Raw genomic sequence first — 10,630 nt, forward strand, 5'->3', positions numbered from 1 at the left:
GTCTCTAGATTTACTTTTTTTTCCAGAGACTTTTGCTTTCTGAGACAAATTGAACATAAATTGATCAGCCATTTAAAAAATGGAGAGAAAGTGAGGCTGGGGGATGTTATGCCTCTTCTTATTAGCGTGAGGAGGAGGAAAAGTTGGGGTATCCACCAGTTTGGGGGAAGGGCAGGAGCTACTGAAATGACTAGAAAATACTGCAGGAGGGGGCATTTACTGAAGCAGTCAGCACACAAAGCTGCCAAGGGACAGTTGAGTTGTAAAACACTTCAGCTACCACAGGAGATGCATTACATTATTGTGGTATGTAGATAATTTGCTATCCAGCTCCTGGAAGTTGCTTTGTGGAAAAAAAAAAAAAAAATTGCGGGAATAAGCAAACTCATTCTGAATCGATGAATTAATATAAAACCAGCAAAAGGAGCAGAGCAGACTACTACAATCCCTCAGCTATATTAGGCAATCAATTTTTTTTCTCCCTTTCAGTATGTAGAATATTCCCTTGCGGCTCCCTGTGGATGCCATGCAGTGTGAACACAGCAATCAAAGTAATAGACGTTGGAATAATCAAAATAAGATGTGTCAGAAAGAGGCAAATGAGTACATACTCTCATTAAGTAAATCTCCTAAGAGCTTAACGTAAAAAACTCTTCCCAGAAAAGCTGTACAAACAATTGCATGCACTAACACATGGTTTTATTGCTGTTTCAAAGGCAGATAAAAATATTCTTCAGTCTAATCCTTGTATTTTCAGATTTCACTATAAATAATCTCTTCCTGAGGCAAAACACGTAATGTAGCTGCCACGGTGACATTAATAAAGGTCATAACTGAAGGTAAAATATACTACTTTGAAGAAAACTCCAAAATCATTAAACAAGCAACGCGCTGCAAACTGTGTTAAAGACAATATCCATTTCTGCAGTGGACTGGCAATGTCCAGCACTAAACTTCCCTCTGTTAGGTGCCAAGACACTTCATCCAGGAAGAAAGTAGAAAAAAAGTCGGTACAAATCTTCCAGGAAAACAAATTTTTTCACAAAATCAGTAACCTCAAGGCAGCCAGGACTTTTGCCAGGAAACAATTCAAAGAGGTGTAGTACAAACCCAGTGAAAAACCAACAAAATGGTACTTCCACAATACTCCCAGCCTCTTGAGGCAGCGAGCCTGTGGCACAAAGAAAGGAGAGGAATTGTATTGGAAGGAAAGAGCCATTTCCAAAGCCAGAATTATCTTCTTAGGCTACAGAAGTGGTCTAGGAAGAGGTAGGAACAATTGGAAAAGAAATCCTATCTCTAATGAAGCTAATTCAGGGTTGACTTTTCCTTCTATTCTTCTACTATATTTGTATGATAAAGTACCTGTAGCATTCTGGGAGGTAAATGGATCATTTCTCATTGAAAACAAAGGGAATTTGGGGGAATTTCAAGTACTGGCCACCTAAAACACGTTAAGCAGTCTAAAACCTACCAGTAATACTTTGTGTACAGAAACACCTTGAGTTTGTGTGTGGCCATTTGACTTCAGGGTTTACAGGGAAGATGATGAGAGGCTGAGCATTTTTATTGCACCCCAATTTACTATATTGGCTTTTGTGCCAGTTCTAAGCCGTGCCAGAGCTAATGGGGCTGTGTTGTGACTCCTGAGGCCTCGGTACAGATCTGAGCCTCACCAAAGGATTTTCCTCATGACCTTGAGCCACTTCACGTCCCCATCCCATCTGTAAGGCAGAGTGATGATGCTCCCTCTCTGCAGTGATCTGTCTTGTCAGTTTAGGAGCAAACACTGATTTGTCTCGACTCCTCGCGGTTCCTATCGATTTCCAGGGAAGTTGGATGTGCACAATACTTCTTCAGATTTGGCATTCGGAGACAAAATAACTTTGAGGAACTGGACCATTAAAGGAAACATTTTGGCTGTGAATGTCCTATACTGTTATGAGCAGTGTCTAATAAATTGATTCTCGATTTTAGCACAGTGCAGAGTAGTAAATAGCTGTTAAGGGGTTTAAACAGCTTACACGTTTGGCAGGTCAGTGGGAAATAGGCAAATCCTTGGGAGAGGCAGCTGAAAGGCAGCCCTCTCACACCAAACATATCTTCAAGCCTGTATAAGTTTGAAAACAATCAGTAATTTTCATCAGAAGATTAAAAGGTAAATACGTGAGCAAAAAATTATTTCCCTGAAAATTTTGAAGTCCTAAAATACAATAGTGACATATCAGTACAGGTCAGGGGAGTCAAAAACTAAGGTGAAAGAGGTTCCCTCACCCCTGGACTGCAACAGTGCCTGATTTTGCCTTCCTTATGAATGAGCTTTCCCTGAAGTGGCACAGCCTTTGTCTTTCCAGTAAAAAGGAGTGGAACAAAAAAGTTATCAGCAAGCAGAAATCATTGTACAGAGCCTGCTTCCCTTTCACAGCACAAAATCAGATAAATTCAGATTTCAATCTTAGTTTAAAAAATACAAACTGGCTTAATTTGGGCCAGTGGTCTGGTCTGGTGGGTGGCATCCCTGCCCATAGCAGGGGAGGTGGAACTAGGAAATCTTTAAAGTCCCTTCCAACCCAAAGTCTTCTGTGATTCTGTGATAATTCCAGATAGTGAGGCTATAGGGGTACTTGATATTGACAAAATTTAATACGAGGGAAATAAAATATTAGCCTGTAAATGACTTTTGATGATTAAAAATAATGCTGGAAGAGAAACACACTGTAAAGGTTGTTCCTCTCCCTTTAGGAGTTGTCACTGTTTCTTTGTCATGGCCAGGAGCCTTGGCTCTACTTCCATAGGAAAGCATTCAGTGGGTTATTGTTTGTTTGTAAATGCCTGTTGTGCTTTCCACAGAGCAAAGCCATGGAGCCAGATTAATCCCAGGGTTATTTCCAAAGGTATGGGAATGGTCTGACCAAACCCACTCATGGCCTGAGAGCTTGATCCCTGTAAGCTGTTTCCAGGCCTGGGATTCCACATCCTGGGGATTCCCTGGGGTGGTCACAGCCCTCTTTGCTCAGGGCTCTGAGGGTGGAAGAAGCCCTGGGGCTCCAGGGGTTGCTGGGGATCTGTGTGGAATGTTTGAGGTCTGACGAAGGGATGGGAGAGTTTGTCATCTGTGGCAGATACTTCAAGCAAATGGGAAAAGTCCTGAACAGTTTGAGTAATTCCTTTTGAAATACTCATGGGGAAATGTTTTCTCAACTCCAGCAGATTTTTGCTTGCAGCGTGGACAGTCCAGAGCACTTGGGTTTTACAGCAGAAGCTCACAGTGAGATCATGGGTTGCTTGTGGTTAGAACACAAAGCAAATTAGATACTCTGATTTTCATTTCATTCTTCTGTGGAAAGCAAGGCCAGGGCTCATATAATTGCAAGACATACTGAGTGATTTTTGCCATGGTAGATTATTTCCACTTCTGAAATCAAATTAGACCCCTTGGGTTGTTGGAAAACACACCATCTTTCCACGCTGGCTGTAGGCGCCTCACCTTCCCCTGACACCATCCTCTCTCTTCTCTTTCCTCACCTCTGGATATGCTCAAATTTTTCCTTATGTGTTTCAGAGTTGAGGGAAACCCACAGGAGTGAATTTGCAAACAACTGTATCTGAGTTTACTACATATGTAACACCTTGCAGTGAAACCCCAGTTGATTTAGTGAGCTTCAAGGGTGCCTTTGCAGCCAACTCATATCCAAATTAAAAACTTTCTCAGTTGTACATTATGAAAGATTCCAGAGGGGATGGGAAAAAATTCCATCTCACTGGTGATGTTATCTATTTAAAGGTAAATGTTTTTCTTTAAAATACCACTGTAAAAAATCTATTGTCTTTTTCCTTTTGATTGACTTATTTACAGAATTTCATCTGAGAAAAGTCTGACAGGCTCTGTGTTGTGTCAGCCCTCCCACATCCGTGATTCACTGAGTTGCTTTTGTCCCTGATACTTTACTTAGTCTGGTACCAGAGAGAGGCTATGGGTATTGTTGGTAACCCTTTTGTGTTTCTCAGTCACGGGAAATGATGTAAAAACTCCAAATATTGAGAATTCCCTCAGTCACTGGGAGCTTCATTACCTAAAATAAGACTGCAGAAGCTGATAAAGTTCTTCCTTGTTCTTTAAAGGGCTTTTTCATCTTCTCTCTTTTAACAAGGGATCTGCGAAGAGCTCTTTGGTCAGATCTTCCTTATTCACCATTAAATTCTTATGGGATTAGTAGGTTTGTTAGAGTACAAAAGTAAACAGCATATGGCTCTGTTAATATCCTTGTAATGTCACAACACAATCTGTCAGAATGTTAACTTTTTTGAGCAGTTTCATTTACTTCAAGTTCACTCTATGAAAAAAACCCACAACAACCCTTATGAATCCTTCTGCATCACCTAAGAGACAGCACAATACTTAATTCTTGTTTTGTGTTCCCAGTTTAATAAGTATGTCTATACATATTACCTTCAGTAAGAAAAATACAGTGGCAAATACAGTTACTCAGTTACTAGGAGTTAAAAGGTCGTTTCCCCCTAATGAAAAGCTTGTTCTATCAGATAAGTAGCTGCTACACTCCATAAAACTGGCAACCCTTCAAAAGGTTTCAGAAATTAAAGGCATTGTTTGAAGATAAAGGCGATAAGGTCATTTTCTTTGTGGTTAGTCCTGCAAAACTTTCTGGGTGACCCTTTGATATTCAAGTGAAGAGGGCTCTAAATTGTTTTATCTTCATAGAGCTAATGAGTGGTGGCTGACAGTCACTGTCAAGACCAGTTGGAACTCTACCAGGATTAAATTTTGTAAAATATTACAGCTCATTTCCTTTAAAGGGGAGTGCCTCTGCGGAGTTTGCCGAAACTGAATCCATAATTACTCTCAGCACTACACTCTTGTCAGGCTGCTTTTCTCGGTTTCTTTTATTAACTCAGTTTTCACTAGTTGAATAATGTCTCACATGCTTTTCAATGTATTCCTGTGTTCAATTAATAAAGCTGTATAAACAAGCCACATATGTAAAATCTATGCCCCCTTCGAACTCTCTGCTACAGTGAAACAAGCCTTACATTTAATGTGTACAGTAGTGGAGAAATTACTCAAGAACTTTTTATTGCCAGAGGCTTTATAGCTGTGTATGATTATTATATGTGTAATTAACTAATCTACAATGTTTCTCTGATATATGGTGTGTATAATTCTTTCCTAGAGGAATAGAATGTTATTTTAAAGCCTTTTTTTCTTTTATGGTCCGTTTCATACATTCCATTTATGGGAAAATGTTATGTATATTCTTTAAATCATTTGACTTTTTTTTTTCTAGTAGGAAGTAAGAATTTTCACAGGTTTTTATTAAAAAATAAGTAACAAAGGAGAGGGAATGTCTTGTAATGATCAATATACATCATGTGCTGTGTGCTTGGCTTTCACTGTGACCTTCTTCATTACTTTAGTTGTTTATTTTAACCTTACTTCCATCCTACTTTGGAGACTCTCTAATAATAGCCCTCTGTCACTCTAACCCACATTCAAAAGTAAACGTAAACAAGATCATCTCAGTTTCAAATACACATGAACTCTATCCCCCAAACGACCATCAAGTAATTAAAAAGCACAAAATCCTTACCTAATGTCGCTGACTCAGTGCTAATGGCCAGCAAGGGAATCCAACAGAGGTAGGCAACAAGTTGGAGATGCTGATGGAAAGGAAAGGGCTGCTGCATAGTGTCCAAGACAGCTTTTATCCATGCATCTGCAGTTGCTTACAAGTTAGCTTTTGAAGTCCTAAACTTTGCAGGAAAAGCCATCAGCCCGCCTGCCTGTTTCAGGGTTTTTTTTTTGTTTTGTTTTTTGGGTTTTTTTTTACCCTTTCTTTCGTTCTTTTCAATCCACTCTCTTGGAGAGGGCTTAATGTGTCATTAATCCCAGAATTTCGAGGAGGGAAGCCCTCCAGCCACACACACAGCACACTCCCCCTCCCACCCCCACACACACAGAGCACACGTGTCCCTGCAGCTGCTGCAGCCGCAGCTGCGGGATTTGCACGCCCGGTGCCACGACCGCGCACACCGAGCGCCAGGACAGCCTGTGCCCCGCTGGTGGGAGGTGATCCCACAGGAATTAGGGGTGCAAACATGCCTGCTCCTCAGGGGTTTGAGGCAGGCTGATGCCATGAAGATTTTTGCCTTTTCTTTTATACCCCTGTTACACCTTTTTTACAACTTCTGTATTCCCAGTGCTTTTTGCCTACATTCTTGGACTTGTTTGTCAAGCTGAGAGACTCAACATTTTGGAAGCTTTGTAGCCAGGGATCAGTGTGCCCCAGACCCCAAGGTCCTCTCCAGAACATATTCTGTAAACCAAGATAGAACCATCCAGGGGAAGGTTCCTTGGGGAGGGGGGGCTCACTTGAGCCTCTCATTGGGGAATCTTTGATAGATATGCTAATTAGTAAAACCTATAATGTTATACCCAATGTTGGGGGGAGACACAGAGATAGACTCGGTGGGGTACATCTTGATGCATATGACCTGGATGTGTACACCTAAGGATCCTTAAAAATAAATACCAAGGTAAAATCCCTTTTCCCCTTCTAAGCGTGTATGCCTCTTGATTTTAAGACCAGGAAAAGGCATCAGGCAGCACTGACTGCAGATCCTTGCAGTCGTAGCTGTTGTGCGTATGTGTGAGGGGCCTGAAAAAATGAGAGGTGCTTTTCAGAGTGTCATCTCACCAGCCAGAGTAACAGAACAGAGCACAGAGGCAAAGAATTCCATCACTCAGCTTGCACTATCACATTTTTCTGGAGTTTGGGCTCTCAAAACGCCCTGCGTGGCTCCTACTTTCACTCCGTGTGAACAGTTTATTGTATGACAATGCATGTTGCCACCTCAGTGCGAAACGAGGAATTTGCTACTGAATCACGTCTTATACTCTGATATTTACACTCACGGTGTTTTATTTGGAAAATATTGCATCCCCACCCACTGTTCAGTGTTTTCCATACCTGCCAGAATGCCTTTTCTTTGACTTGTCAAGTTCGATTATCTTGTGTCTGCTTGTTTAAGTGAGGATATTGTGAATTGTCTGATACGAGAATATTATGCAAGACTGTAAACATTCCACACAAATCACTGTGAGGAGCATTTCATGGAAAAGCATACGCCAAGCCATTAAAAGTATTTTGCAGTATACCCAAGGAGTATCAAAAGTTCACTTGGCTTAACTATGTTGCTCAAGGAGTTTTACCACTGGATTCCTTGAGGAAAAAATAGCTATTTAAGCAGAAACTTCTAAATCTTTGTTCTTAATTTTGAATTTGGATTTTGATGTTGCAGAATCTCTGCTTTTACTAGTCTCATTGGATTAGCCATCTCATAGGCCTGACTTGTAGCCCTTTGGGAGTCTTTGGAAGTCTTTCCATTAATTTCACTGATGTTTAGATTATATTCCTTCAAGATCATTAAGACTCCAAGTCCAGTATTTCTGATATTTTTTTATAAGAGATCTCTGTCCATTTCTTGAGTGCAAAGATATTAGAAATGAAAAAATTAATTTTTTTTTTAACAGTACGCAATTCTTACTTTTATATGGTTTTCTCATGTTTGAATTTATTTGTGGTAGTTTCTATGCACTGGTAGGGGTCCAGTTGGATTTTGACTTCAAGTTTTGGCCTAAAAGGCACAGCTCTGAAATCTGTTGAGGGGTGAGATTTATGCTTGCCAAAATATTGGTGATCAAACCAATTTCCAACTAAAAAAGAGAGTTTTCCAAAATCAATCCAGCCTTTTTCAGTCGTCTGTTTACAGAAAACAAAAGTAACCAGGCAAAAAAAAAAAAAAAAAAAAAAAGTAAGTGGGAGGTATTCAGGGCAACAGGCAAAAAGGGAAGGTTTTGGAGACTTATTTGTCCTTTTATCTGTGTTCTCCCTAAACAGGTTTTAATCAAAGGGAGCCTTTGAGGGTGGCAAGGATGAAACTGAAGCTTTCCATTGTCTCAAGTGAGAAGTTTCCCTGGGCTGAATATGGCTCCCTTCATTTTGGGAAGACGAACAATGCCAGCTCAGACAATGAGGTATTTCCCATTCTCCCACCCCAACACAAGACCTTACAGACTTCGGAAGAAAAGAATGACATTGCTTTCTCCCTTCCACCTAACATCATTCTGAAACATAATGTGAAACTAGAACTGTGGAGAACCCACATAAAAATATTGGAAAATATTCTCAGAGTTTCCACAGTTATTAACCTGAATAAGAGGAGAGCCTGAAACTCCACAGAAAGCTGGTGCAGTCAAGTGTGGGTAGTGAATGCTTGAAACAATTCTCTTCACTGTGAACAACACAATATTGAACCCCTGACACCAGACCTTCCAGTATTAAATTAATTTTCAATGGTCGGGATGGATGCAGGGAGATAAAACAAGCCAAAAGTCACAGCTGGAAGCTGGCAGCAGCATTTCAGAGTTGGCCAAAAATTGCCTGATGGATACACATTTCGAGTATTCAGATGTCTTCACTTTATAAGAAAGAGACAGTGTTTGCCTGAACATCCCTCCTGGCATGTCAGAGCTGGGCTGGCTCTGCAGGGGAGGATGGAGCAGCCTGGGAGATTAGCAGGGGGAGGAGGAAGGCTGTAGGAAGAGTGTTAAGAACAACAATCTTTGCCTTTTTCTTCAGATGCAGAAGTGTCAGGATGGAACTGATAACACAATGATAAAAATGCAAATACATAAAGGCCTCCAAAGGTGGGGCTTTCTGACCCTTTGCTCCAAGGATGAAATGCTCAGGCTCCAGAGTCAGTGCAGGAGGTTTGAGAGTCTCCTGCAGAAGACCTGGGTTACTGAGGAATTTTGAGTGGTGAATCCCATCGCTCACATGTGTTCTGAAGGTCAGGTAGAAGTGTCCTTCTACTTGGGCAGCCCCAGGAAGGAAAGGAGAGGGGTGTTTCATGTTCTGCTTCTCAAAAACTGTGTGTGGCTTGCAGTTTCCTTTTGCTCTCGAGCCAGCAGGGAGTTGTACAATCCTTTATTTCCTTTTGCTTCCTATGACGAATACCCTTAACATGAGGCTGTCCCCTGGTGTGGCTTTCTAGGCAGAGAAGAGATTTGTTATTCACAGGTAACATAGAGAGCTTGACCCTGCCAGTGCACACACTTTCCTGGTAGGACAGCATCCTTCAGAGGGAAAAGATGTCTTCACTATAAAGGGTTTTTTGCAAGTCTGAATTTACACATTTCACATGATAAACCCCTCCTCTGTCCATTTTTGTTTGGTTTTTTTTTCATCTGACTGAAAATGCCTGCCAAGTCCAGTGACAAGGAATAAACTCACTGTGCTCCCAGGGCAGTCCCCTCTTTGTTGGTATGGGCTGGCTGTGTCCTCTGATTCTTCCAGTCCTTTCTGCAGCTTCTGAACAGGAGGAAAGCTTGGTATAATGGATTTTAACTGAGTCCCAGCAGCCTCCAGGGAGGACCCCTCCCACCAAAGGATTTTCCTAACAGGGATGAGAAGAGGATCAATTCTGGGATTCTCTCTCCTTATTTCTTTTAGTCATATTTCTCTATATATTTTAGAGAGATGCCAAAAATCTTAGTATCACCAAAGTACAGTATTCACACACCTTGTTAGCCCAAACAACTGCTCCTTATCTCTTACCTCAGGACTGCACAGATGACATTGAATGGGAAGAACTTAATCTCAGCTTATGCCCACCTTGGGGAAATAAACAGTGGGCATACAGTGATTAGAGCTCATGTTTTCCTCTGTTTTGGGTCCTTGTGTACAGAACAGAGCATTGCTGGTTCTTTAGAAAATAATAGAAGAAGTGCTACATGTAATTTACAGGACCAAGCTCATCTTTTAAGTGAGAACTAGTTGTGATTTTTAGGGTAATAATTCATTATATATAAGCATATCCCCCTTCTCAGAGCTCTGGGATTATAGAGAATGATTTCTACATTAGATCATTTGCTGTATTTATCTGTCAGCTCCCAGTTCCCTTGTGAGAGAGAGAACTCTTTTAGAGAATCACTCCTCATTAGCCAGAGAATGAAAATATGGGACTTCAAACTCTAAAGCAGAGATAAAGTGCAGGAACCTAAAGATTATCTCCGGGTTTTTTCAGGGCAGCAAGAGCATGAGTGCCTGGGCTCTGAGACAGCATAAGTGCACCTATTAGAGGCAATAAATCAGTTCCTTGTAAGTGCAGTGCCCCTTGGCATGGACTGAGGTAGGATGTGGTCCCTGACCCGACCTGGAGCACTCTCAACCCTGGCTGTGCAGGGGCAGGAGCCTCTGCTTCTCTCTCTTCACTGGTTTGCCACGTGTGTTGCGCTGACCACCTGAACTTTAGCCAGGCACAGCATGCCCTTATTCAATTTGCAGAGGGCCCTCTCAGTGCCCTCCTTGGATGGCACCTCTGCCAGGTGCCAGGGCACAGTCACGACTGATGTGTGAATTATTCGTATGAGCTCCTTATTTGACGGAAAACCCCAAATTGTTGCAGAGATGTCAAAATAAATCACATTGAGATTCGTCTCTGCTCCAGAGTGCCCCAAGACATGTCTGAGAATGGTTGTTGTTACTCAGCAGCTCAAACCCAAAAATGATTACTCTATGTGAAGAGATTGGCAATTACCAAATATTCATAA

The 10,630-nt window shown here is 41.4% G+C and overlaps 1 protein-coding gene across 1 annotated transcript in view; it reads right to left on the minus strand.

Moving 5' to 3' along the window:
- LOC309575272 (von Willebrand factor D and EGF domain-containing protein-like) overlaps positions 1-5,703 on the minus strand; it is a gene marked incomplete at both ends in the record, with an annotated part of 163,652 nt that extends 157,949 nt beyond the window's left edge. Inside the window, one exon of the mRNA XM_082285603.1 lies at positions 5,607-5,703. Within this exon, the coding sequence (XP_082141729.1) occupies positions 5,607-5,703 (97 nt within the window). The remainder of the gene's footprint in view (positions 1-5,606) is intronic.
- Positions 5,704-10,630: the final 4,927 nt, after the last annotated feature.

This window comes from Coloeus monedula (genome assembly GCF_965178545.1).
Source record: "Coloeus monedula genome assembly, chromosome: 7".
NCBI classification, from domain to species: domain Eukaryota; kingdom Metazoa; phylum Chordata; class Aves; order Passeriformes; family Corvidae; genus Coloeus; species Coloeus monedula.